We start from the raw sequence: 27,476 nt of genomic DNA, 5'->3' as shown, positions 1-27,476 counted from the left end.
GCCTGCTGTCTGAAATGGTACTTGGGAGGTTGCCTTGAGAACAAGGCCTTTTTGGGGATGCAGACCTGCCCTCCCTAATGGGTGGCTGACCTCTGATACTGTTACACTTGTTGGAATGTGACTCAGCAGGTCTCAGGTGCCTTGCTGTGACTGACTGCTCTACCACTGTCACCTCGCACTCTAAAATCATCTGCTCTGTGTCTGCCTTAGGCACTAGTCTGACCATACCTGATTGCTGTCCATGTCCTCACTGCCTACTACAGGGCCTAGCACACAGTAGGAGCTCAGTAAATGAAATGCTGACCTGCAGGCTGATCCCCTGGCCAACCCTTGGCGTGATTTCTTAAAGATCGCTTTCCCTCCATGTCTCAGTTTCCTCAGCTGAAAACATATCTCTTAAGACAGTAAAGAGAGCTGCCCAGGATTATGGCTTGCAAACAGTTATATTTCAGGGGTAAAAAGAAGTTACCATTCTTTGTTGACAAGCTGCATCCTTGGAGGTGACAAGACCTCATGATGGTCACATCCCTAAAGTCCACCATCGCTCAGGGTTTTACAGCGTTCAGGCCCTCTCCTGCCCACTTCTAGTGCAGCGTGATGAAAAGTAGAGATTAGGATGACATATCAAAAGGCCTGGGATAGATCCCTAACTTTGTTGTGGTTTAACTCCACAAGCCTAGCACAACACCACTTCCAAGTGGGTGCTTGGTGTCTCCATCTGTAAAGCCAGGCTTACAGCCCTGGTCCTGGCTGCCCAGTGGACCACAAAGGCAGCTATCTCACTTTCCATGTCCCTAGTGCCCTGGTGTGCCCATGGCCCTGGATTGAAATCCACAGTTCCACACTCCTCATCCTATCTGACACCTGGTGATCTGGCCTCTCGTGACCCCTCTGACCTCACCTCCCACCACACTTCCCATTTCCCACTGTGCTCTCTCCACGGAGGCCTTCTTGCCATTCCTTCCTGTTGCACTGCCAGCTCTTCTGATCTGCACACCCTGCCTCCTCCTGGGCATTCAGAGAGACCTTTCCCAACTGTGCCATCTGAAGTAGGCTTTCCATTGCTCTCTGTCACACCACACCACCTAAAGGTCCTGCATATCATTTCTTACTTGTTTACTTGGTACTTCTTTCTCCTCCATCCTCAATAGAATCTAAGCTTTAGGAGGAGCATCTTGTTCAGGGCTAGCATTTAGTAAGTGCTCAATAAATATTTGTTGAGTCAATAAATGCTGATTCCCAAATCAGTTCACACTTTTGAGTTCCTGATCCGTACACCCAGGTGCCCACTGGTCATCTCCTCGTGGATGTCTGCAGAACAGTGGGAAACCTGCACCAGTCACTGCTCTCTCCTTTTTCTTCTCCCACAAGCCTTCTGCCTATTCTCTGTTCCCTTTCTTGGAGAATGGCACCCCCAGCCAGGGACCCAGAGGTGCTTCATCCTGACTCCTCCACATGCCTCACTCACCATCTGATCTTCCTCCAAACCCTTCTTGAGTCATCTCCTTCTCTCCATACCCACTGCCCCTTTAAAGCCTGGGCCACATTATTTCTCACCTCAACTACTCCAGCAGTTTGCCAAATCCTCTCTCTGCTATGTAGCCACAGTGATCTTTCAAAAACCGATATGATCCTGTTACCCTCGCCCCATCAGAGCCAGTCCATGGTGCCCATTATTCAAGAGTAAGCTTCTTAACATGTCACAAAAGCACCTTGATAATCTGGCCCCTGGCCACAGCACAGCTTTATTTTTCAGCAGCATTCCCCTTGAACTCTGAGTTCCTGTCATAATAAACTATTGTTTTTCCTGAACAAGCCTTGTTCCCTCTCACATTAGGGAATTTGTAAATGCTGTTCCTGGTGCCTGGAATACAGATCATTCTACCCACCCTACACCTCTGCTGCTTTGCACGGCTAGCTGCTGCTCACCAGCCAGATCTGCTTAGGAGAACCTTCCTCCAGGAAGCCCTCCGTGACCTCTTAGGGTGGGTGAATGCTTCCGTCCTATGCCCCAGAGCACCTTGTGCCTACAGCTATTCTTCTTACTTTATCTTTGCCTCCCAGCACCAGGTCTAGCAATCCCTTAGAGCCCATAAATGCTTGCTGTGCAAGTGAATGAGAAGGAAATTGATATGTCCACGCCACACAGCTAGTTAGATCAGAGCCAGTCAGGACTGGGCTCTCAGGCTTCCCCTTGTCCCCAGAGGTTTCTTGTCATACCAAAATGAAATGTTGATTTGTTTTCTCTTTACTACAACCAGGCAGGTTTGAAGCCTGTCTCCCATTCCACCATATACTCACCATTTTTCGCCTAATTATTTGAGGTCTTCCAGATTGCATTTGACTGGTTTTTCCCATGCAAGCTGTCTTCTGGATTGAGATTGTTTGTACTTGTTTTGTATGATTTTACCATATTTAGTCCCACTTGCTGTATAGAAGTGATAGAAGCCTGGATGCTCACAGGGTTAATGGGGATTTTCTCTTCTCTTTGGTTTTAAAGTCATTCCTTACCGGATAGGAGAGGGGTGGGGTAAACATTGCCACTGCTTTAGAAAAATGAAAGCAAGAGGGCTGGGGGAGAGTCTCGCTTTAAAGACAAGTTCCAGAATAACAGTTAAACCTTATTCAGGTCAAATTACCTTTTGCAGAGTGTCTGAATTTTCTAAATGAGCCACAGCATTGAGTTCTGGTTAATTTTTATAACTTTCTTAATAGGACACATTAGCACTGTTATAAACCTTGCTAATTAAGCAATAATCTCAAATGCTCCCTCGCAGAGGGAGACATTCCCAGCAACTGCAGGTGATTAATATCTAGAGTCTAACGAAAGCCTTTTAATCAAGTTGAGAGCCCGTTCAATGCTCTTACCCTTGGGAGCTGAGAATGATTGGCATTCGGTGGAGGCCTCTCTGACCTTCTTCCATGTGCGTCTTTCTCTTCCTGCCTCTTCTTCAGCTCATGCTAAGGGCTCTAAGGACCATCACACCCACGCTGCTTCTTCCCCCTTCACTCTCCTTTGCCCCTTTACCCAGCCTTATTACCTTCCGGAGAACTTAAGACTTATAACAGGAAGACTCTCCTTGGACTGTCTGGTTTGACATCCTACTTTCATACGTGGTGAGCCTGAGACTCAGAGAGGTTCCCACTAGAGGTTGTCCAGCAACTGGTGTTAGAGATTCAAACACCTGAGCTTCTAAACATTTCTCAGCACAGATTTTCTCCCTTATTTGGTTGCAGTTCCAGTAAAGTCACTGTGAGTATTCCCTTTCTCCTGGCCAAGGGCTGGAGAGGGAATGCCCAAGCATTCCAGTCTGTAAGGGAGACAGTGTGGTCATGGTTTTATTAGATTGTGATCAGTGCTTGGATAGAGGAAAACCCAGGTGAGTGTGGGAGCACAGAGGTTGTGGGCAGAATGAGGTCTCTCAACTCAGTCTGCTAAGTTTCAGGAATGCTGATCTGGATGAGTGAGTATGGTTCAGGCAGGTGGAGGACTGGGCTCGGGTGACCGGGAAGAGCTGAGCAAGGATGCTGATCTGTGGGATAGCCTGGAGTGGGGAGGGAATCGCAGGTGGTTGCAGCACAGTAGGACTGGGAATCACAGGGCCCTTACCTTCCTGTCTCGGTCCTATGGAAAAGCCAAGACGAGATGAAGTGACAGTCAGTCAAGTTTGGGAGTCATCAGAAGTTGTGGAGGTCAGTTAAAAGCTTTCAAAGTGTTCTCTGTGCCAAACCCTTCTCTGGGGAGGAGAGGGTGGCTCAGAGGAGGAGTGCCTGAAGCACAGCACCTGCAGCATGGCCAGGGAAGGGCTCAGAGCGGGGGTGGCAGTGGGCTGCCCAGACTTGCTCCTTCCTCCAGGCCCATCTGCCCACAGGTTAGAGGAGAGGTTGGCACACATTGGTCTCTAGGATCCCTTCTAGTGTTGACATTATGAATCTCTAACAGGATTACCTGTCATGAGCTGGCCTGGTAGACAAGACTTGTTTATCCTCCATAGCAATGCCGTAAGATTGGGTTGTTATTCCTGTTTTATAGGCAAGGAAGCTCAAGTTCAAAGAGGTTAAAACTCTTGCTCAAGTTTATATACTCCAGTGGTACATTCCCTACCCACACCCACATGTCCAGAATTTTTATGTCCTCTTAGGTTTCCCTGGAAAAGCATCCATCCATTCATTCATTCAACATATGTTTACTTCATCTTGCCCATGTACCAAGCACTATGTTAGGTCCTGGAAGTTAACAGTTGTATATACATAGAATAATTGTAGCAACCCCATATAGATGTTATGTTCCTTACAGTTTGAAGACTTGCAAAGTACTTATCTCACAAGCCTCATGGCAGACTTTAAAAAGATAGTCTGTGGTTTGTTATCCTTGTTTTTGAGGCAAGGAACCTGGGGTACTGATTTGCATCAGGTTCCCAGGCTAGGAAGGGCACTGGAGTTACTCTCCAGTCACACCTGTCTGGGGTTTGCTCTTTGCCTTCCTCACAGCAAATGGCACTGTGAGTAAGAGCAGCGATCTTTGGCCTAATTATAATCATCGTGGTGAGACACTACTCCACACCCACCGTGTTGTCCAAACCTTAATAGTTTGACAAAGTCAAGTGCTATTGAAGATAGGGGCAACCCGTACTTGCATACACCACTGTTAGGAGTGTCAGTCAGCGCAAGCACTTTGGAAAGCAATTTACTGGGCACCACCTAGTGAAGTTGAATATGCACACACCTGAGCATGCAGCAGCACCACACATGGGCCCATACTGGAGAATTTCCTGCACGTGTACCCCAGGACACATGTACCATGTATTTACAAGTGCAGAACACCAGAAGCAACACAAGTGTCCATTGACAATAAAATAGCTCAGCAAGGCAGGAAGGAGCCATGCAGTGAACACTGCTCATCAGTGTAAGTGACTGGGCTGGCGCTCCATGTCTCATCGTGGGTAAGCCTCAAAACTGTAATGCTGAGTGGAAGAAAGTCAGAAGGATATATAGAATATGGATATATAGAATTCTTCCCCCTTCACTCTCCTTTGCCCCTTTACCCAGCCTTATTACCTTTCGGAGAACTTAAGACTTATAACAGGAAGACTCTCCTTGGACTGTCTGGTTTGACATCCTACTTTCATAGGTGGTGAACCTGAGACTCAGAGAGGTTCCCACTAGAGGCTGTCCAGCAACTGGTGTTAGAGATTCAAACACCTGAGCTTCTAAATATTTCTCAGCACAGATTTTCTCCCTTATTTGGTTGCAGTTCCAGCCTTATAAAGAACTTAAAAACAGGGAAATATATGTATATATGTTGTGTAGGACATAGGCATACGTGTTCGTGTTAACATTAAAAGAAAAGCAAAAACTCAGGAGAGTGGTTTCCTCTGGTGAGGACAAGGAGAGGATGGGATTGGGGAGGGGCGTCCAGAGCTTCAAAGGGCCCAGCCATGTCCCTTAGGCTGGGCACATGGGTGTTGTATCATTATTTTTAAAGTATAAATTTACAGTGACTCTACTCTTTTCTAAATACATTTTGTAATAAAAATTTTAAAATACAACTGTGCAGAACTGGCATTTGGAAAGTGAGTCAGGAGGTTTTTGGGTTTTTTCCCCCCTTAAAAGATTTGTATTTGAATTCACCATTAACCCTTGGCCATCTCATTTCTTTTCCCTATCTAGAGTGTTTGTATGACAGAATAGCACAAGAAACTGTGGATGAAACTGAAATTGCACAGAGACTCTCCAAAGTGAACAAGTACATCTGTGAAAAAATCATGGATATCAATAAATCCTGTAAAAATGAAGAACGGAGGGAAGCAAAATACAATCTGCAATAAACTTTGGATTTTTCATAAAGCCTTCTCGTTGTCCTTGCGTGGCGTGTGATTTGCGGGTGATGGTGCGATCCAGATCAGACCCCATGGAGCGTGGTGGTGTGCGGGCAGGAAGCCGGTAGGGTTCTGGGATCAGCGGCCTGTTCTGAACCCGGACTTCTCACTCCAAAGAAGGCAGACGGATTTGCCCCAGAACCTGGCGCCCGTATCATCTGGGGACGGGGAAAGCACTTGTCTTTTTGGAGGGGTATAAACTGTCTCTGAGTTGCCTATCCCTTGATGGAGAATTTGAACTGATATTTTTACCATTCAAGGACTTCTATCTCTGTTCCTCTATTTTGTTCTAATAAAGTTTCATTAATTCTTTGATGTAGACAATCATTTTCCTCATTTAAGGATATTAAATGTATAGAGGAGGGGAGGGACCAAATATTCAGGCCAAAGGAGAGAAAATTTATAGAGGATGTGGTTGTATCTTCATCAAGGATGTGGTTGCAGCTGTCTACAGATCTAAAGGGCTGTCTCAGAAGAGGGTCATTTTCTCTTACTTCACAGGACAGCTCTGGACCAGTCACCTTTATCACTTAAAATGACCTGAGATTCAGACTCCCTGATAATTTGAATCAATCTGTGTAAATGGTTATAGGGGGTTAGAACTGTTAGATGTGGCCCATGGTTACCTTCAGGAAGTTGGGTACAGTGTCACCTGATGTTGGTTTATTTTGTATCTTAAATGATCTTTCAAGTTACATAATTTTTATCTCATTCAGTAACTGAGTCTCTAACATGCCTCTTGCCCAACATTCGATCTTCCTGTTGATTTGCATGTTCCTTCCTGTAATGCCTGAGAAGTAAGTGTGGTATATTGGACATGGTAACAGTTTGGAGCTGACAGCTGGGTTCCAGGCCTGGCTCCCCTGCCTGCTTTGGGCTTAACCTCTTGAGTTTTTCCATTTTCTGTTCCATAAGAATGAGGTAATAACCTTGCAGAGCTGCTATAAGGATTATGTGTGTGTGTATACACACATATACATACACATACTATATATAATGCTCAATGAATGTTGGTGATACTTATTTTCTTAGTTTCTTGTTATTGGCTTTTAGGCGTTGGCTGGAAAACTTTGACCTCTGGTTTCTCTAATGGTTTATACACTAGACCATTAGATCATTGGTGATCTGTAAACAAAAACTCAAGGTCTTGCGGCAAGTAGAGGATCTGGCTGCCTCTTTGAGGAATTTTATATTAGAAAATAAAAATAATCCTTTGTAATGTGAAATAATATGTGCTTACTAATAAGATGTATAGATGTGAATTTCTTTTTATGGTATTTTCCCAATGTGATCCTGGACCAATCATTAATTTCTCAGAGTCCTTATCAGTATGATGAGGAAAACCTCAGTGTGTATGGATAATTAAATAACAATAGCAAAAACAGTAACAGATACTATGTACTAGAACTTTTGTGTAAGCATTTAACACAGTTTAACTCATTTCATAAGTTAGGTAAAGTTCGTGACATGTAGAAGTGTTCAGTAAGTTCATGTTTTAAGATGGGTTCATTTTAATGGCATGGGGCAGTTAGGGCATGAGAAGTGTAGAATGCATGAGAGTGGGAAAAAATGTGCATCGTTCTTGAGGCTTGAACATTTTTCTCCCTAAGGGTGGTGGAGATACAAACACCCAGAGGTTCTGCGCACTTCCCTTCAAAGACTAACGCAATATGGTACCTGCTTTCTAGGTGCTTTCAGGTTTAGCAGGGGAAACTGTCATGGAAATACATATTTTTAAAATGCTCTGATGTGAAAGTGCTATGTGTTGTATGCTGCATATGTTAGGGACTACAGGGTTGTGAAAGACTGTGGGATGTGAGTTCAAATTCTGGCTTTACCACTTCTGGGAAGGTCATTTGATTTCTGGGGGACTTGTTTCTTGTAAAGTGAAGAAAATTATCCCTACTCAGAGTTGTTTTGGAGAGTGATGCAGATAATACCTGGAAAAGGGATTCTGCATGTCAGAGAGCCACACAGATGTTTAGCTTATAAGGCAGAATAAAATCAGAAGTGGATGTGACAGGGAATACATACGAGCTGATTCTGATGAGGAATCAGGAGGTTTCACACCCTAGTTAGACTGAGGTGGCTCTGAGCCCATGTGTACCTGGTGCCCTGTTACTGTTGCTTGAAGGCAAGGCTGTCGTTCTTGTACCCATACAAACAAGGAAATGGGCTCAGACCAGGTTAAATACCTTGTTGGCCAAGGTCCCAGAGTCATCAGTGCGGTTGGTCTGTGCAAAATCTGCCTTTTTGCCTCTTCCCTGCAAGATGTGTGAGATATTGCAGTCTGGGCTGAGAGTCTAGACATGTGAGCTCAGGGTGTGTTTAGGAGAGACCCAACTGAAGTAATCAGTCAATGGAAAGCGATCTCCTTAATTCAAGACATTTGGAGGGACTATAGCACCATTTAAGGACTGTTATATTGCATTAAAATACACACACAAAACTTAAATTCATTTTGTGTAGTAGAGTTTCCCATGTTTACACTATCTTAAGAATTTGCTGGGGTGCTTAAAATACAGATTCCTGGGCTTTGGCTTAAAGAGTTGGATTCAATAAGTCTGGAATAGGGCTGGGAATGCGTATTTTAACACAAATGCCACTTTGGAACAATATCAGTCTAGAAGAAGGCATTAGAAGACCTACTCTAATGAAGGAACAAGAGTGTTTCCTAAGAAATAAGTCATACTCCTAAAGTGCCTTAGGGTATTTGAGACTGAGAAAAATGCCCTGTTCAGTAGCTGAGGAGCCAAGTGGTGCGCAGTGGGACATAAGGTAGAAGGTGATTTTCAGCCTGGGCACCAAGGATTTGCCTCTCAGTTTTAGAATCTCTCAATTCCCGTGACAGGCCAGGGAGTCGTGTAGCACAGGACAGTCAGTACAGAAGTGGCAGAGCCTGAGCTGGTGAGGCCTGGGCACTGTCTTCAGAAGCCCTGGCCACAAGCTCTGTGCTACCAGATGAAACAGAAAGATGTGGCTTGCTTTCATTTTCTAGCTGAGGAAAGTGTTAGTGACTGTTAAATGCTCATGGGTGTCTTGGATGCATTTCTAAGTTAAGAATTTCTTTCTGAAATGATAAAGAAATAAAAAACATTTCATAGAAATTTTTGGAAAAATAGGGAAAGCATTTCAAATTGCACTAATGCAAGCACTGTGATGTTTCGTTTCTGGTAGTTTTGAAAGGTGTAAATAACTATTTTTACATATCTGCTATCATAGCATATGATCAGGTTTGTATCCTTCTGTCTCCAGTTAACGTGTTTCCCTGTTGCTCCATGAACTATAAAGCCATCAATTCGAACCTCCACCAAGTGGGTGGCTATCAGGCTACAACTGAGTAAACCACTGTTCAGCTGTGCAGTTTGGCTAACCCAAAGGGCTTGCAGGTTCATGAAAGGCTTCAAGGTGCACTTTGGCCCAGCCCTGGTGGTCAAGGGAGCTTGAGTTTAAGAGGTTGATGTTTTTGAGTTCAGTTCCCAACTCTAGCCCTTACTGCCTCCCTTAGGTACCTCATCTTTCTGAACACCAGCTCCTTCTTTTGCAAAATGGAGGAAATAATATCCAGTTGTTAGAAGGACCGAGAAGGTAGTTAAAGTGCCTCTGGGAGATTGGCTGCACAGCCACCAGTGTTAACGTGGGCACTCCTCTCCTGTCCTCTCCCCATGCCCATTCGGCCCTCCCTGGGTGGGCTTCTGTCCTGTCTCTACCCTGCTCTGACCTCTTGCATGGTGACCTTGGCTTTCATCCTGCCTTTGGCCCTCTAGATGCCTTGTGCTTACCCACCAGGACTCAGAGCTCACAGGCTTTTCACTCTGCCCACGGACTAGGCCCCCTGCTCACCTTCCAGCCCCTCACTGACCTCAGCCTCCAACCCCTGCCACCAGCTGTCCCATGCCCTTCCTCAAATTTTTAGTTTGTTTATAAAGAAAACTCAGATGAAAATCTTTGTGTGCACATAGTTTCCCTTTATATTTCCTATCAATTTTTAGGTCACTTTACCAGGGAAAAGGAGTGACATTTTTATCATTCTTCATACATACAGTGGGTATGACCATGTTTTAAATTATTTGGCCAACTAAAGAGGTGAAAACTAGTACCGCATTATATTTTCATTGATCATTTCTGAGACTGCACATCTCCCCAGAGTTTGGTTTGTTGTTTACAGAAAATAAAAGTTTAACCTGTGAGCATTTCCAGCAGAATCCATTTTATTTTCTATGTTTAGTTTTTTTTGAAGGGTTTGATTAGTGTCTGCCGAGCAGCTTCATGGGCTCGTGGAACCTAAGGGTCAAAAGTGAACTTGCATGTCCTCCACCCAGATCTCTTTTCCATGTAAGCAGATGCCTTTCTAGACCGTGCTTGAATACCCCAGGCGTGGACAAGGGTCATCCAGTTATTGCCGTTGCTAGCAAGTTCTTCTGTTGAGCTAAATATTACTTCCCTGAGACTTTCAAGGTCATTCAAATTCTCTTTTCTGAAGTCATGTGGTATGCGTCTATTCATAGACCTTGGCAGAGTTGAAGGTAGCAATCATGTCTCTTCACCAACTAATAAATAACCTCAAATTCTATTCCACCAGTTCACACATGAGGGAGGCTACCCAGGAAAGAGTGGGAACTCTGGATATAGACAGCCCTGTATTCAAATCCTGACTGCCACTTACTAGTGTGACACCTGGAACAACTTAACTTCTCGTAGCTTCAATTTTCTTGTTTTAAAAATGGGAACATAATGCCTAACAATGCCTAACTCACAAGGTTGTATGAGGAGCTCTAGAAGGTAATATAAGGAAAGTACCTAGGCATTCAATCTCTCTTAGTTCCCTAACCCAAAAAACTCTGCCCATCCTAGCTGCTCCTTTATGGATGTGCTCCTGAGGGCCGGGTTCAGAACCGTACTCTAGGCTCTGTACCCTAGGAGGGTCTGGTCTGCAGGTTGTCATCATGTACTCCCGGATGGCATATCTCAATGTGGCCCTGAATCAGCATCTTTAGAGAGAGAATTGTCCCATGTGGAGCTCATGGTCACCAAACACTCCCCCTTTTTGGTTAACACAATATTTGTCCCTTTAGTTGACAGTGTTAGAAGAGAAAGGACATAGATTTTGGAGCCAGAGAAACTCACACCAAACTCTAAAAACTGGATTATTCTAGAAGCTAGGACTCCTCCTGACTTCACTATTTATTAGATTAGAGGAAACTGAGCAAATTCCTAGCATTTCCCAGCCCCAGTCCCCTTGTCCATGATGCAGTTGTGTGGTAATCACACTGGCCTGCCGCTGAGCCAGACAGACCTACTGGCCCCACTATCCCCGTTCCAGGCTTTAGTAAATGTGGTTCTTGTTGTTCCCTTTTTCCTTCCATTTTTCATCTTAGCAACTCTTTATACCACCACCACCCTCAGTTGTGTGTTCTCAAATATACTTCTTAAATGAAATATAGGTCTTTGCATTTATCCCTACTCCATTTCATCTTATTGGTTTCAGCCCAACATTCCAGCTGGTTGAGATCTTCTTTTCCATTTGTATTTAAAATACAAACAAAATTTGAGGAATGCCAAAGCCAAAAAAGAAAACCCCCCATAATCTCAAGAACCAAGTCCGACTGCACGGTCACTCCCGGAAGCCCCTCTTGTCTTCCACGGGTAGCACCTCCTTGTTTGTGGAGGTCAGCCAGCCTCCCATGATCCCACTTTGTTCATTTGACACCACATAGCAAACATCTCCCCCTCTACTGCCTGATTTGCATTGCTACCTTTTTTAATGCCCTTCCCAGCCCTGGGCCATGATTACCTTCTTATCTATTTGCTGTACATTCTCTAGTCCCTGGTTTCTTGCTATTGGAGATAATGCTGTCATGGTTGTTTGTGGTTGTTTGTTTCTTAGAGTAAATTCCCAGGAGTGAGCTAATTGGGTTCAAGGGCAAGAACACTTTTGTAGTCCTTTTCCTGTGTTGTTATGTTACTTTCCAAAGGTTAAGGCATGTCTCAAGCAGGGTAGACATGCTTGTGTATTTAGAATTTTTTTAAAAGTTTGGCAGATTAGCTTCCTATATATATAGATGTACTTTTTTAACTTCTTATGTGACTTGTCTGTACACTCATCTGTGTATTTGAGATAATGATGGAATTTTATTCTGTGATATATTCTTCCTCCCAGTTTAATGGTATATAAATTTAATCTTTTGTACCCTAACCAAGTTACCAATAATGTATAATTCAGTGAAAAGGAAAGAGCCATGTGGTCCTCCACTAAAGACCCTGCTTCTCCTCCCCAGTTACCCTTCTCTGAGCTGGATTATTCTAGTAGCTAGGATTCCTCCATCTAGGTGTGATCAGGAAAGGGCTCTGAGATTGGACACTGGAGTTCACCTGAAGGATGAGAATGGCTGTGAGTTGATCATTTGCCTGACCACTCCCTTCATTCATCTTAAATGTGCTGCATATCTAACGTGTGCCCAGCACTCCAGCAGACACTGCTGGTCTGACTGGAGAGTCACATCACTACAGTGGTTCCAAACCCTGTGCTCTTTCCACCATTCCCAAATGCACTCTTCCCAGCCCCATCTGAGCTGGTACCTGAGGATTTGGGCGTTTACTGTTTCATTAGCTCAAGGGGAGAGAGATTCAGTATTCTAGCCTCACCATCATATGTATCCAGAAGTTCCCCCATGAGTAATGGAATTCATTTAGTCAGTCAACAAATATTTATTGAGGGCGGCCTACTGCATGTCCGTCACTGGTCTAAATGCCTGAGACACATCAGTGAAGAAAAACATGAAGAGCTTAAACTCTGGTGGGGGTGGAATGGGATGGGAAGGAAGATAAACAGTAAACATAATAAATAAGAAAACTGTAGAGGAAGGTGGTAAGTGTGATGAAAAAAGGACAAAGTAAGGCAGGGTAAGGTAGACTAGCTGTGTGGTAGGGAGAAGGCTGACTTAGTAGAAGCCAGGGAGGCGTCACTGAGAAGGGGAGATCTCAGCAAAGACCAAAGGTGGTGAGGGAGTCAGCATGGGGTAGGAAGCCCTGCCCAGGCCCCTGCCATGGGAACCCGAGGCATCCATATAGCATGGGAAGTATTAAATTTGTCCTGCCTACCTGGAGCCTCAGTTGTACTCCAAGATGGAAAAGAGGGAGTGGAGGGAAGGAGGAAGACAGAATTCATTTTAACCGGAACTTTAACACATGTTATATAACAACAAGCCAGTGAGGAGCTCGGCTACCAGCGCCCTAACTCCTTGTGGGATGTGTCCTGTCGCTGGCCTGTCCTTTCATCAAACGTGATGCTCTCCAATCCTGGGCGTACTGACAAGCCTGGAGGCCTTGGGCAAGTGATGTCTCTTTCTAGGCCTGTTTGCTCCCGTGTAGAAGGCACCCAAAACAGTGTGCGTCTGTCGGTTTTCCCTGAGCATTCGGTGAAATCCCAAGTGAAAGTGTGTGAGCGGAAGCCTGGCCCAGAACAGGTCTGGGGCAGATCCGTGTCCCATTGCTGGTGTAGTGCCGCAGGTGTCCGGCAGAGTGCGCACCTGTCATCATCCCCACAGGCGCAGCCCCTATCCTTTGCATAGTAAAATTAAGAAAACCAGTTTTAGCTAATGAAGAATTATCTACCCTATAGTCAATTGGTACTCATCCAGTCTTTTCCCATTGAACTGCTGGCCTGCATCTTAGCCCAGGGGTTTCTTAAAAGACAGCAAAATGAGTGCTGCCAGCATAGGTGGCCTGGATCTGGCAGACTAGATGTTCAATAAATGTTCGTTGAATGAATGAATGAATGAATGAATGACTTTATTATTATCATGTTGACTAAGAACATTCCACAGGTATTATTTCTTGTAATTCTTCATAGCAACTCTATGAAGTGTTTTTATTTTGAAGAGAAGGAAACTGGCTCTAAAGAAGGGTATTTTGAATTTCCTGTCAACTTAGTAAATGGATAAAATTTTTTAAACCCAAGTCTCCTGAGGCAAAATCCAATGTTTTTTTCCCTCTATATCAGTGGTTCTAAAACGTTAGCCTGCATCAAATCACCTGCAGGGCTTGTTAAAACATAGATCGCAGTCCTGCCCCTGAGTTCTGATTTAGCAGGTGTGAAGCTCACAAGTTTGCATTTCCAAGTTCTCAGGTGATGCTTATGCCAGTGGTCTGAGAACCACACTTTGAAATCATTTTCAACATGCAACTTTTCCGTATCATAATTATGAAAGGCAGCATTTAATTACATCATGGCAATTCCAAATGAACAGGCCATGACCAGCAGATGCTGTGGGTAGCAAGGAGGAAGGATGGACAGAGTGCCTGAGTCTCAAAGCCAGCTCTGTGGCCAAACGCTGCATGACTTTGGAGGCAAGTCCCATCACTCTGAGACCCACTTGCACATGTGTGAAATGGGTTTGGTTGGCTGCCTCCCAGGGGTGGCAGGACTTTGGATGAGATCATGGAATACAGACTATTTCAAGTAAAATTTAAAATCCCAGGAATCAATAGGGCAAAGCCTCTCTTTTCCAGTCATTTCCTGTGCCCATTCCAGGTGTCCAGGGCATGAAGTAGAAGAAAGAAAGATCCAGACCCCCATGTCTACCCTTTGCACCAACACCCACTCACAGCAAACAGTAACTAGCATTATACTGAAAAGCACTTACACTGAGTTGTCACTTTGCTCTCTCTGTTCTTGTTTCTGAATAATTGACAAACCCTGTCATAATTACATACACCTTGTAATTATGCATCTTGGTTTCTGTTTTGTTCACTGCTACATTCCCAGCACCTGGCATGTAGTATGCACTCATTTAAAAATTATTTAATAACTGCATGACAAAAGACTCATTAGGAAGCTGTGGCCCCCACGCAGGCCTGAACTAAAGCAAGGACTCCTGAAGAGGGAGAAGAATGGAGCCAAGACAAGCCCTGGGGTCACCGCAGCTCAATCTCAGCACCAGGAAGACAGCCCTTTCCCTGAGTCCCTGCCTAGGGACCAGCTGTGGGCATTCCTGATCAGGCCAGTAGTGTTACGGGAAGAAGGAGGTAATAAATGTCCAGGACCTGAGCCACTTCCAGCCAGATTGTTCTGTGGGAATAATCTGAGCAAAGGGCTCTTCTCACCTCCTGGAATGGGCACCTAAAATTTACCCAGAAAACTTCAGTGAGCCCATATTGCCAACAATCACACTGGACCACCCATCCCACCCCCACCCCCTGGAATTATTGCAGCAGCCATCAGAGAAGCCATACAGTGAACAAATGCCAAGGTGGCTTTTCTGTAGCATTGTTCTAGGTTCCTTGCCTAAGGAGAGGAGGGGAGCTTGGTCATGAGAGAGGAGGGCTGGAGAGGTGGGTAGAGGTGGGGCCATAGAGGGCCTTGGTCCCAGGTTGAGGTACTGGCCTCTAATGCCCATGGACAGCTGCTGAAAGATCATGCTGGCATCAGTGTGGTGGGTGGCTTGGAGGGGGGGAGAGGAGTCAAGTAGGTTTTTGGAGGAACACAGCTGAGAGATGATGAGGGGCAGGTGCCCACTCTCCTTCCTCAAATGTTGGCTCTGCCAGGTGGGAACCGGACTGTGAGCCCCGGGATGCAGTGGCCCCGCTGGGGAGTGCCCAGGGCAGCCCTGTCTAGAGCAGCGCCTCCTTCATGCAGTTTCCATGCCCTAGACCCGTTCTGTGCATGGGGACTCAGTCCATGGAGGGGTGGCGGACCCAGGGCGGAAGATGAACCATGTCCAGAGTGGGGGTCGGCGTGCAGAACTGGCCATGTCTCTGCATCAGGTCTTCCTGGAAGACCCTGGAAACAGCGTGGGTGTGGGGTGAGAATGTGTGGGTCTGACTCTTTCCTCTGCTGCTCTTCAGTGACATGACCTAGGCCTAGTTACACACTTCTGGGTCCTCAGATGTATCATCTAGGTAGCAAGAATAGCAGTGCCAGCGTTTTAGGGCTGTGGCATAAGGCGCTGCACACAGAGCCAGCACACAGTAGGTGCTTACTACCAGGAACTGTACCTCCCTTCAGTGTGATAGAAATAGGGGAAGCCTAGCCAGAATGTCACGCTCCACCTGTGCAGGCCTCTGAGCCCAGTGCTTCCTTTCTGCGAGCTTTGGTTTCCTCAGTTATTTTGTTTTCTTTATTGAATAAATCTGATACACAACACATGTGTTACTTTGATATATTTATAATTATAATATGACTGCCAATGTGGCAATATTTATCACATTTCATAATTGCACTACATTATTACTGTCTATATTCATTATACTTGCTGGAGATCTCTGGGGCTTACTATGTACTCCTCACAGGGGGTTCTCCCCAGTTATAAGGCATGTGACTCGCAGGCCTGCTCTCCCTGCCCGTCCCTCCTGAGAGGGAGCAGATTTCAGCCTGTGATACATTCTTACCCCAAACTGGTGGGAAGCCCCTGGCTCTGGACATGAACAATGAGAGCCACTCACTCCCAAGAGACTATCATTGCGGGTAGAAGGAAGGGGACTGGAGTTCTTTCCAATGGCTCTTTAAATTATTTTCATTTTGCTGACTCTGCACTTTTCTGAGCTAAGTTGCCTCTGAGCTGGTTATAGGCCATTGAAGCAGAAAGCCTCATAGGCTCCGATCTCTTGGGGGAAGAAGAGATTTAACCCTTTGTAGGCCACCTGGTGCTGCCAAGAGGGCCGGTGGGGCTTTGCAGGGTGGAGCTGCCCTGTAGGGAGCCTGGTGCCACACCAAGCACACCCTCCTGAGATTTGCAGTATTGGCCAACCAAACGCACAGAGTAAGAGAGACCACAGCCAGACTGGGAGTGGCTTGGGCTGACCTGGATTTTATACCATCATTATAAAGGTGACTTGTTTTCTTTCTTCCTCTTTTTCTTTTGTTTTAAAGATTGAGCTTTTGCTCCAGACTTCCTTGTTCAGCATGAGAAGGGGCATGCTGATGCCTCTCCTACGCCCTTTCTTCTGCCCAGGGTCAGGGAATATTTCCATGAGCTTTGTTGACCTCCTCCTATACGTGCGCACACTGAAGACTTTGTATGTTTAATCATGACAACCATACCCGGCAGTTGGAGTTACTGTATTTCTCCCGATGGATACTGCAGCCCAGAGAGGTTAGATTTTTTTGTACAGGGTTATAAAGCTAGTAAGTGAGAGGGTCAAGGTTCAAACCCAGGTCCTTCTGAGACCAAGTCCACGGTTCTTCCATTGCAGCCTCAGTGCTTTCTAGGAATTAGTACTAATGGAGAGCTGTCTGGGTGCCAGACCCTGCAGTACGTGACAAAGATGAGTGTTCCTGTCCCCTGGCTGGAGCCTAACAGTGTTCAAGGGTCACCTTCATGTACAAGGTTCCCTTGTAAAGCAATGCGGGATAGTAGAAAGAGTGGAAGCAAATGTGCAACAAGATGATTATGCATGTGCGCATGACGCACACACACGCACACATACACGAAGTGTTTCCACAGGGTGAAACACCATACAGTAAAAAAAACCCAGAGCTCCTTGTATCAGCACAAATAAATCCCAAAAGCATAATGTGGAGTTAAAAAAGCTGGTGGTGGAATGAAACTTAGAGTTTGAAACTATGTAGGTTTAATCTTAAAACATACATAGCAGTATTACAGGTTGTTTATGGACATAAAGACGTGTAGCCAGAGTATAAAACTTGAGCAGAAAGGGTATATTCTAGCTATGGGATATTCTTTATCAGGGGTAGAATGGGAAGGAGTGCAAAAGAGGTTTCTGTAATGTTTTAACTATTTCAAACAAACAAAAATGAGATCCAATAAAAAAGCAGAAAGCAAAAATGTTCCAATACATTATGCCTGGGAGGGTGACAGGTTTATGACACACACCTGCTCTTCCTGTACCTGAAATGCAGACCTGGGCCTGAAGCTCAAAGGCGTATGGGGTTGGTCTCAGCTACTCCCTCATAGCTCCTGGAAGGACTAAACAAGGACTCAGTCTAAGGCACTTTGTAAATTGTAAAATGTTGCTGGAATGTAAACTGATGTGATACACTTCTGTGCTCTTTTCGTGTCTGTCTTCCCAACTAGACTGTGACTTCCTTGAAGGCAGGGACAGTTTCAAATTCATCTCTTGACCCTTGTGCAAGCTCAGGAACTCAGCTGGCTCTGGCCCAGAACTTCAGATCCAACAAGGCTTGCCAGCCACCAGCACCTCCTCCTAACCCTCTTGCTGTCTTTGGTCCTCAAGATTATTTGGACTGCGGAGAAATAGCTTATCCCAGGTTCCCACACCGTGTGGACACATTAAACTGAGCACTCCGTACAGTGTCGGGTACTTAAGGAGAGAAATGTCCAGAAGAAACTTATCCTGGGTCCTGTGGGCCCAATGAACAAGGTAGTAGAGTCCATCTCTCCCTGGCTGCCACCTCTGTCCCCAAGCAGCATACCTTCCTGAGCTGCATGTTCTGAGTATCCACAAAGCCCTTACTTGACCCTTGCATGGCCATGGCCCTCTTGGTTGTTACCACTCCCATTAGGGAGATGAGGATGAGCAGTAACAATGGGCAGAGCCAGAATTCGAATCCAAATCTGGTGAATTCTAAAATGTGTACTCTTTTCCATGCAACCAGGTATCTCCATGAACTGAGAAGGCAGAGCTGTCCCCAGAATGTCCCTCTATGGCAATAAGATGCAAAACCCTGCTCCTTGTAATCTGGTCGATGTGTGGCTGAAGAAGGGACTGGAGTGGGATAATCACATTTCAGGGCCCACCAGAGTGGCTGCCACTCGAAGACCCCTTGTATCTTGAATATGCAGGCTCTAATTAGACTTTGCCTTAATTGCAAGATTTCCATACGCCCCTCAATTGCCATGCATTCTGTCTGGGGATAAACACGTCCATCAAGCAAGAAGCGAACTGTAGTTGTTGCTTGGCCCCGTCATGCCGTTCGCTCGCGCCGCTACAGTTCCTCTAGGGAAATAGCTCAGTCTTCCCCTGCGAAAGTGCTCTGGGGCCCACATTTTAATCAAAATCATACCTGCCTCTAGGAAAAAGAATAGGGGCACAGCTCAAAAGTGATTAAATTTAATAACGAAAAGAGTAGAAAAAGTCTGCTTTGCAATGCATAATTTCACCATTATTTATTTATTTCATCATGTGGCCACATTCTGTATGCTGTTTGGGGACACTTGATTTGAAAATGCCATTTATTTTAACAGTAGCAATAAGGGAAATGCACATTTTTTTCACCTCCTTACTGTATTAAAGGCATTGTGGTTATTAAATTACTCTTGGGTAGAAGAATGCCTGTCTCCAAATTTACTCTGAAGTACTTCAATAAAGTGATCTCAAATGTTTATTCACTCAGTGACTACTTACGAAATCCATACTGGGCTGGGTGCAGCCTGGACATGGGGCAGGGGAGGTGACAGGTGCATTCCAAGGCATAGCACAGGGCCTGGTTGCCAGGGGCCATATAAGCAGGTTTTGTTCAAGAAATGAATAAAGGAGTGAATGAATGAATGAGAGGATGGTGGAGATAGAAAACTGGATGCCTCAGTGTTACAGAGCTGTGACTGAAGCCATGTGGGGTACTGCAGGGGCATAAAAGAATAACTGGCTGACTTCCCTGGAGTCTCCTAAAGGAGGTGGCTGCCCAGCTGATTGTCAGGGGAGAGCTGGCAGAAGCAGGGGCCGCAGGCATTACAAGAAGAGGGAATGAGGTGGAGGGTTGTGAATCCTCCCCCTCCAGACACCAGCATGTCTGCCACCACTTCCTTTGGATCTTTGCTCATGTCTCCTTTAGAAAGGCTCTCTGTCCAACCATCTGAAAGAGCATGCACATTGCCCCCCCAGGGCACTCATTAGTCCCCTTCTGCTGCTTTATTTTTATCCCATCCTGATATACTTATTTGAATATTGTTCTATCCCCTACAGCCCGCTGAAATGTAAGTTTCATTAACCCCAGTGACTGAGAGAGGGCTTAGCATATACTAGGTGCTCGAAGGTGTGTGAGTGGGTAAGTGAATGAATGACTGAAAAACCTCAGTGTTTTCTCAGAACCTTAAGAGGTTTAGTGCAGGGCCTGGGGTGTAGGGTACGAGTGGGTCCTGCTGAAAGACAAGGCTACGGGGTGGTTGGGGCCAGGGCCCTCAGGCATGCTGACCTCACGTGACCTGCTAACAAGCTGGACTTTGCTTTGAGGTGGCACTAGGGAGTTTTTGAAGGGTATTAAGTCCGGGAGTAGCAAGGTGAGATTGGTGTTTCAGGAGGACCGCTGTGGTGGAATTGTAGATGATGAATGAGAGAGGGTGAGAACTGAGTTAGGGAGAATGGTTAGGAGTCTGGCTGATGGGTACTGCTCAAGACTTTGGGTCTCGAGCAAAGCGGGGGTTATGGGAATGAAGCATGCTGGACAGATCAAAATAGAACTACATATCTGGAGTAAAGCCACTGTGGCTTGCCAATTAGAGGGGTTGGGGAGAAGAGGTGACTTGGTGGTAACCCCTCTCTTTCTGGCTTGGCTGAGGGTCAGCAGCAATGTCATTCCCTGTGAGGGGAGTAAGAATTTGTCCTCCCTGGGGACACTGTGGTGGCACCATGGAGAAATACTTGTTCTGATAAGGATCCATGGCTGAACATGAATCACATTGTTTGAAAGCAACATCCAAATGTGGGTTCATGTGTTGGGGCCCCTGTTGGGCTCTAGAAGTGCAGATGGCAGGATGTTTTTGGGTGGAGCAAGATACGTGATGGCCTATACAGTGGGGTGCCACCTGGAATCTGCCCATCTCTACTGATTGCTCATGTCAGGAGGTCCAGCTTTAGTCCATTCCCTTAAAGTGAGACATGTGGTAATGGAATGAACAAAGGATTTTACTTCAGAATAAATAGGCAGGAGTCTCATTTCCATTACAAACAAGCTGGGGCACTTGTCTCTCTTAGCCTCAGTTTACTGACTATAAAATGGGATCGTGATGCTATCTATCTTATAGTGAAGCCCTAATTGTTGAAGGGACATGAGCAAGCTCAGTAAACTGAAACGGGCTGTCCAGTAGGATGAGCCCAGAAATGGCCCAAAGAGGGCAGGGTGGCAGGCAAGCCCTGCACTGGGACTGAGGGCTCCTGGCAGAGGTGGAGGGGGAGCAGCTCTGGGCCTGGCCTCTTCCTCAGAGTCCTTCTCGGAACCTTGGAGCTGGTCAAGTGACAGCGCATGCATGGCTTCCTGAAAGGTCTGCTCCATCCAGGCTCTGCCAGGCCCTTCCAGAGAGGGCTGAACTTCCCTCCACACAGAAGACTGTTGGGACTCATTCCTTGGAAAACTCACCCTCTGAGAAGTTCACTGCAGCCCCACTGGGCACCTGCCTGTCCTCTCCGGGCGCACTGAGCGGCCCTGTGCTTCCCCTCTGTGGGCACCCCACCCCTAATTGGCCATCCCCACTCCAACCTTTTCCCACAGCCCAGGCTTTGCAGAACATCCCTCTCAGTCCTCCTGTCTGAAGCCTGGCTCCCCCAAGAACTGGGTGTCCCCCTTGCAGTCTTCCTTTCTCTCTCTCCTGGGTCAGCTCCTGGGTCACCTCTCACCTCAGGTCCAATCTTTCCCAGGAAACTCTCCAAGTGTCAAGTTGATCTAAGTGTCCCATCTCTGAGCTGCTATCAGGGCACTGCTCACATTTGGTGAATTCTATTCATTTCTGTGTCTGTCCCACCCATCAGACGAAGGACTTCTCAAGCACAGTGACTGTGTCTGGTTCACCAGGTGTCCAGTGCCCAGCCCAGCACAGCTTGGCATGATGTGGGCATCGGTCAAGGATGCTGAGCACCCCATCTGGAGGAAAGTGGATGTCCAGCTGCTGTTTTTCCAGAATAAGGGGACACTGCACTCTGAGAGTTGCCAGCAGGTCTTAGCCGGGGCCCAGGGATGGTCAGGCCTGGCTGTAGGACCAGCTTCCCTGCAGGGCTTCCCAGGCAGCACTGTCTCCCCAGAGGCGCCCTGTTTCCCCAGGGGCTGTCGACTCACTGTCTCTCGTGTGCACTCCTGTTTTAACCCCATTCACAGGGGCCAGAGCCACATAATTGGATTGAGCAGACACTGACAAGGTCAATTTGACAATTTCATTAATCTTTTATTAAACACAGGCCCTGAGCTCCAGCCGGGCTTGTCTGTGTGCTGGTCCCAGAACGTGCCTGGCATATTCCCATCTCACATGCCTCCTCCAGGCCAGACGTGACCTGCATCATTAATATTATTACTGTTACTACTACTATTATTATTTTTAACTCACAACAACCTTGAAAGGTAGGGATTAAGACCCCATTTTGCTAAGGAGGAAACTGAGTCTCAGAGAGGGCAAATGGCATGCTCAGGGTCTTACCCACAAGGACAAAGGGCAGTAAACAGTGGGATTGGAATGTTAGGAAAGGGCCAGGTCCTGAGAACCTGTTCCCTCCCAGGACAGGTTGAGGACTGGAGGTGATGATGAATGTGATGTGATTTGCACAGTGCCTGGCACAGAGCACATACTGAGTGCAGGTTTGTCGAATAAATGAAGGAAGGAATGTGTATGGAAATGCTCACTTTAGAATCTCAAGGAGCAGGGGAGGTCTCATTCCTGGGAGAGAGGGGGGTTGAGATGGGCTGGAGCTCTTAGGATTCAGAGAGAAGAAGGAAGACAAGAGCATCACAGATGAGGGAGTAACATAGACAGAGGCAGGAGCTAGTGTCTGGGGAGAGGGAGGTGGTCCAGAAAGATGAGGCTGGAGAACAAGGCAGGGGCTACATTCCAAGGGTAGCCACAGAAAGGGTTCCAGCAAGGACTTGTCATCCACTTTGCAGTGTATAAAATTCCCTCTACCTTCAGTCTAGAAGCTTGGCACAGGATAGACACAAGGGAGGGAGATTGTTAGGAAGCTGCTTTGGGTATCCAGGCAAAGGAAATAAGGACTTTCAGGAGTTGAGGGGATGGAGAGGCAGAGAAGGGTGGGAGAGGGCTATCAGGACAGAGGGCCATGTGGTTCTGGCATAGGCATGCTTACTTTGGGGCTGGGGAGTTGGGGAGCTGGGGAGCAGGTTCTGTGCCAGGTCCAAGCCGTTAGCACCCAAAGCACCTGCCCCAGGATGGGGTGGTACTTGCCAGGACAAGCCTGTCCCTATGCTTCTGGGCCTGTTAATGAGTGGGGACGGATGGTGTCAAATGCGACCTTCCTGATACCATGAGGCCTGATGCATGTCTCCATGACTGTAAGCAGACAAGTTGCCTTAAATACTGAAGGTTAATGGCTTCCCTGGTCAGGTCAGGGACACTGGCGCTGATAAGAACTGATAGACTCTCCCCAGAGGCTCAAGAGGCCACCTGAGTGCTTGACCAGTGGGCTGTGATATCACAGGTCCGAGTGTGTCTCACCTCCAACATGCAGCCTCTTCCAGCATCTCTGGACCTCTGGACCCTCCTCCTTTGCTGGTCCCTGCTCACTCACAAGCCTCACAAGTGCAGCTCAGCCCTTCTCATCCTCCTGTCAGCAGCCTCTGTGGATGCCAGCCATGGACAAGGGGTGAACAGGGGAGTGGACAGACAAACAAAGACACCCAGGGCCAGGAGCAGAGGGTGTCCCAAGGAGGAGAGATGGAAGAATCTGTGTGAGAGGTTGTTCATCAGGGAAGCTTTCCCAGAGGAGATGGGTTTGCACTAGATCTTAAAGGATGCACAGGGGATCCATAGGCAGCACAATGGGGTGCTGAATTTTGGTGTGCTCTAGAAGCACTGCCTTGTGTCCTAATACTGGGCTTTTATCTGGTTATGAAATCCCTAAAGATATGTGAGACCAAGGCTTACTCCTTTTTGGATCTGCCCATGGCAGGGCCTGGACCACCATATGTAAGGCATGAAAGCATGTCAAATGGGAAGGCTGCTAGGCTCACTGCCCCCATGTTAAAAGAGGGGAGAGCAGGAAGGGAGCAGGAACCATGAATGAATGTAGGTTCCCTAGTAAGGATCTTTAGGACCCATCTGACCAGTCTCTCCCCAGCTGGAAACCTTCCGTGGCTCCCTGATGCCCCAGAACAAAGCCTAGCCTCTTAGCTCAATTGGTAGAACCCTTTGTATCTGGCCTCTGACAGGTCACCCTCCAGCCTTCTCCCTCATGTACACCTGCCTCCCCAAATACAGAGACCCACGCCTTCAGTTTCTGCATTTCCTTGGGCAGCCCCAGACGGGTCTCACATTCAGGCCTTTGTCTATCTGCTCCCTCTGCCTGTAAGGTTTCTCTCATTTGTTGAACACAGCCTCCATGCCACTGTCAATACGGTAAGAGCTCTGCTTGGCCCCTGCTACACCTCAGGTGTCACCTCAGTGCACTCCCTTTAGCTAGTGATCGAGTCTCCATATTTCCCCCCCTCCAATGCAGGGAAGCCACTTTCTATTGTAGTCACATCTGTTACCAGAGGCTGTCTGGTGAAGGGGTAATGGTGCAGCTTCTCCAGTCAGATTGCCACTGTTGGAAATGTGAATCCTAGCTTCACTAGGAGCTGTGTGACCTTAGGATTTATTCAACCTCTCTGAGCCTCTCATTTCTCATCTGTAAAATGGGATAGCAGCAGGACCCATTTCATGGTGATGTTGTAAGGATTAAATGAGTGAATTATGCAAAACTCTTCAAAGGATGTCTGGCAAATAGCAAGTGCTCACTAAAGGTTAGCTATTGCTATCGATTTTTTAATTTTAAAGGTAACAAAGCACAGTGAAAAAAATGGGGGAGTGGTGGGGGGAGAAAAGCCCAAAGTTAAAAAGAAATACCACCACCACTGAAGTAACTATTAGATTAGGATATTTCTTTCCAATTTTCTATTCAGTGTATTTGTTGTATATCTGTCACATGCATAGACCCATGAAATACACACACACACACACACACACACACACACATGACATCCTCCTTTGTAGCTTGCTTTTCTTACTCAACAACATAAACAAATGGTTTAGTAAACAGGTAGTATTTTTCTGTCTTTGCAGCCCCAAAGCCTCACTCAGAGCCTATACCAGAAGAGGTGTTTCATGGGACTCTGTGGAAGGAAAGGAGGAGGGAAACAGACAGCCTGGAGCTGTGGCCTTTAGCTGCTTGTAGAGGGTCAGCAATAGCACAGCAGTTGTCACTGTGTCCACCCCTCATTTTAGTGACAGAGACCCTGAGGTCAAAGAGCGGAAGGGGCTTTCCTGAGTTCACTCAGCAAGTCAGTGAGAGGGAAATTGGGGCCAGGCTGGTGCCTTTTTGCTCAGGCACCATGTGGCACACCACCCTTCTTCCCTTCAGGAGTCCTCCTGGGCTCAGGTCAGGCTCCCTTACTCAAGGCCGATGTGTAACCTGGGCAGGGATAGCCTTCTCACCCTGGTCCTAGCAGGCTGAATGCGCTCCCCTGGCCTGAGTTTGCAGGAACGGCTAAAGCAGCCATCCCCAGATTGGGTCCCAGACAGGGAGGCTGAGGGAAGCAGAGGCAGGTGGCCAGTGGGGACAAGTTGCTGGCCTCAGGAACACTTAATATCTGTATCCTTAGATGGTGGTAGGTTCCCCCTCAGAAGTTAGAGTATTTTGGAGGCTTGTCTTCCTAAAAGAAGGGAATGGACTTGAGGCTCAGTCCTTCCCAATCTGCCCCCCACTCAGTGGCCCAGACAATCTCCTAGAAAAGAGGCCCTAAGCATGCCCCCCTTGGCCTAGTAGACCTCAGCGGGCCCCACCACTGGCAGAATGAAGGGTCCCCTTGGTAGTGTCCACAAACCCTCCCAGCCAGAGCTCTGTCACTCTTCCTATGCCTCTGTATCTTTGCATAGGCTGTGCCCTCTGCCTGAGATGTCTGCGCCCCATCTCAGGAATGTTGTGGTTCCTCAATGCCCATCTATTCTCTTCCCCGGAGCAGTCAGCCCCTCTGCAGGGCTCCTTCAGCTCTGAGTTCACAGCCAACCACTATGCAGCACCTCAGAAAACGCGGTCACCCCCAGTACTCCTTCAGCGCTCACAGCACCCTGTCCACAGGGTCATCTGGCCCATTCACAGAAGAGGTGCCTGGGTGGCTGGGCAGAGGGTGATTATATAGAAAAGTCCCTGGTGTGGGCTTGAGGGTCAGGGAGTTTTCCCATGGGAGGCAACTTTCAAGCAGATGTGTTCTCTACCTGGACCTGAAAAAGTGCAGGTTACCTTGGAAAATCCTCTCTCAAAGCCTCATTTGTCTAGGCCACCGAGTGTGGGACAGGTTGAAAGGACTGAGCCTCAATTTCTACATCTGAAAAGTGGCAGATACTGCCCACATCACAGGGTTAAATGAGCAAACATGCAGCAAGTGATTAACACAGAGAGAATGCCCTGCCCATGTTCCTTCCCTCCCCAGCCCCTTTCCTTTCCCTGAACATCACTGGTTATGAAATCCCTAAAGGGATGTGAGACCAAGGCTTACTACTTTTTGGATCTGCCCAGGGCAGGGCCTGGAGCACCATATGTAAGCATCTTGGTTGGACATATAAGGACGTATGGCCCTTACTTGAACAGAAGCTGGGGTCTTCCTGCCAGACTCAGGATTGGATCCCTCTGATCTGAGCCCCCCACACTAGAAGTCCCAGTGGGCAGCTGCAGAGAAGGCCCAATTTCCAGCCCCTGGAGTCTGGGCCTCCGAAATAATGGCCTTAACTTTAAGACGCACACCGAACACCAGGGAGTTCCTGCCGAGGAAGTTAGTCTTTGTCACCGGCTGTTGTGTAATTAAAGAGGTTATCTCAGCAGAGCACTGGATGCCCACCAGCAGCCCTGAAAATGTTTTCAGGAAGATGATGCCCAAGGCCTGTGTTGATTGGCCTGAGCACACGGCAGGTCCTCTCTCTCTGTTGCTTGGCCATGCTGGTCCAGCTCTCTTGGGGGCTGAGCTGAAGACCCCCATATTGCCCAGTGCTGATCAAGTTCTTCTGGCTAGGCCAGGAGCTAAGTCTTCAGGCAAGTCCAGGGCAGGAAGGAGAGCTGGGGAGGAAATGACTGCTATCCTAGCTGGGGTACTTCACTCAAGAATAACTTCACCAATGTAGTCAGATGGCTTAAACTGTTCCCCGTAAGTGAATGTTCCAGATGGCTAAGGCTGAGCCTCTGGAACATGGCTACCTTGGATACAGTTCTCTGGTGCTTCCCTCAGCTGCTGAGGGGCACTGTGCTCAAGTAATAGCTCTGGACTCAGAGGAGAGAGACCTTGCCTATACTTACTTCATTCATTCATTGACTCATCCATTTATTCATTGCTGCATTTACTTATTTAACAAATACTATGGAGTTGCTACAATGTTCCTGGCCTATTCTGAATGCTGGGTATTTAAAAGAGAGTATAAGGATTAAGGTCCCTGTCCTTGTAGAACTAATATTCTAATGAAAGGAGACAGACAAAAAAATAAATAAACTACCAATGAATGGGCACATAGTTATGTAATGGTGGGTAGTGATAAGTGCTTTGGAGCAAAGTCAAGTAGGGTAGAGGACTCCTGGTGGAAGGACACTATTTAAGAAAGGTGCTCAGGGAACTCCTCTCTAAGAAGGGCATTTGACCAGAGACCTGGAAGAAGTGAGGAAGCCATTCACATGGGCACCTGGGAGACTGACTCTGTATTGTAGACCCAGGGAATTGCA

The 27,476-nt window shown here is 47.0% G+C and overlaps 2 protein-coding genes across 8 annotated transcripts in view; both read left to right on the top strand.

The window, feature by feature from the left end:
- Positions 1–6,194, top strand: part of BEND5 (BEN domain containing 5) — a 46,792-nt gene extending 40,598 nt beyond the window's left edge. For all 5 annotated transcript variants that reach the window (XM_017655672.3, XM_017655665.3, XM_037021909.2 and 2 more), the window contains one exon: positions 5,671–6,194. In XM_017655672.3, the coding sequence (XP_017511161.1) occupies positions 5,671–5,828 (158 nt within the window). In that variant the 3' untranslated portion in view covers positions 5,829–6,194. The remainder of the gene's footprint in view (positions 1–5,670) is intronic.
- AGBL4 (AGBL carboxypeptidase 4) overlaps positions 1–27,476 on the top strand; it is a 1,242,012-nt gene that overhangs the window by 1,066,107 nt on the left and 148,429 nt on the right. The gene's annotated exons all lie outside the window — the stretch shown is intronic.

Source organism: Manis javanica, chromosome 4 (genome assembly GCF_040802235.1).
Source record: "Manis javanica isolate MJ-LG chromosome 4, MJ_LKY, whole genome shotgun sequence".
Classification (NCBI taxonomy): domain Eukaryota; kingdom Metazoa; phylum Chordata; class Mammalia; order Pholidota; family Manidae; genus Manis; species Manis javanica.
The sequence above is the reverse complement of the archived record's forward strand: the minus strand, read 5'-3'. Positions and strand labels throughout refer to the sequence as shown.